Source organism: Bison bison, unplaced genomic scaffold (assembly GCF_000754665.1).
Source record: "Bison bison bison isolate TAMUID 2011002044 unplaced genomic scaffold, Bison_UMD1.0 scf7180017864383, whole genome shotgun sequence".
Classification (NCBI taxonomy): domain Eukaryota; kingdom Metazoa; phylum Chordata; class Mammalia; order Artiodactyla; family Bovidae; genus Bison; species Bison bison.
The window spans coordinates 2,745,730-2,746,184 of NW_011494955.1; the positions used below are offsets into that span (position 1 = coordinate 2,745,730).

The 455-nt window shown below is 67.3% G+C and overlaps 1 protein-coding gene across 1 annotated transcript in view; it reads right to left on the reverse strand.

The window, feature by feature from the left end:
* The window catches only part of DDN (dendrin), a 4,109-nt gene that overhangs the window by 2,545 nt on the left and 1,109 nt on the right, over positions 1–455 (reverse strand). The window contains exon 3 of the mRNA XM_010858064.1: positions 1–452. This exon is cut by the window's left edge and continues 1 nt beyond it. Within this exon, the coding sequence (XP_010856366.1) occupies positions 1–452 (452 nt within the window). The remainder of the gene's footprint in view (positions 453–455) is intronic.

The window sequence follows — 455 nt, forward strand, 5'->3', positions numbered from 1 at the left end:
GGGGAGCCAGGTCTGGTCTCTACCTTCCCTCCCTTCCCCGGAGCCTCTGGGATGGGGTCTGGACCTGGGAGTGGGACGCGGGGGGCTAGGGGTGGCAGTGGCAGACCCCGCAGGAACTGTGCCTGGGCTCCCAGCGGCTTTAGCTTGGGGATGGCCGTCGCTACCACTCTTCAGGCCAGCAGCAGCCAGCCTCAGGCTTTTCTCCGCGGGCCCCTTACCGGACTCCAGCCTTGGCCTGTCTGTTCCACAGCCTGGGGATCCCCCCAAGAGACCCCGCCCCTGACGGAGACCCCAGGCCCCTAGGACGTCCCGGTAGATCCGAGGATCTAGCCTCTTCTTTGCGCACCCTCCCTCTGTCCTAGTCGGCGCACAGGTTGAAGAGGAGCGCGCCTGCGAGGGCTCGGGGCCTCGCTTAGTCCCCAGGGTCCTGTGGGGGCCCTCGTAAGAAGGTGGAG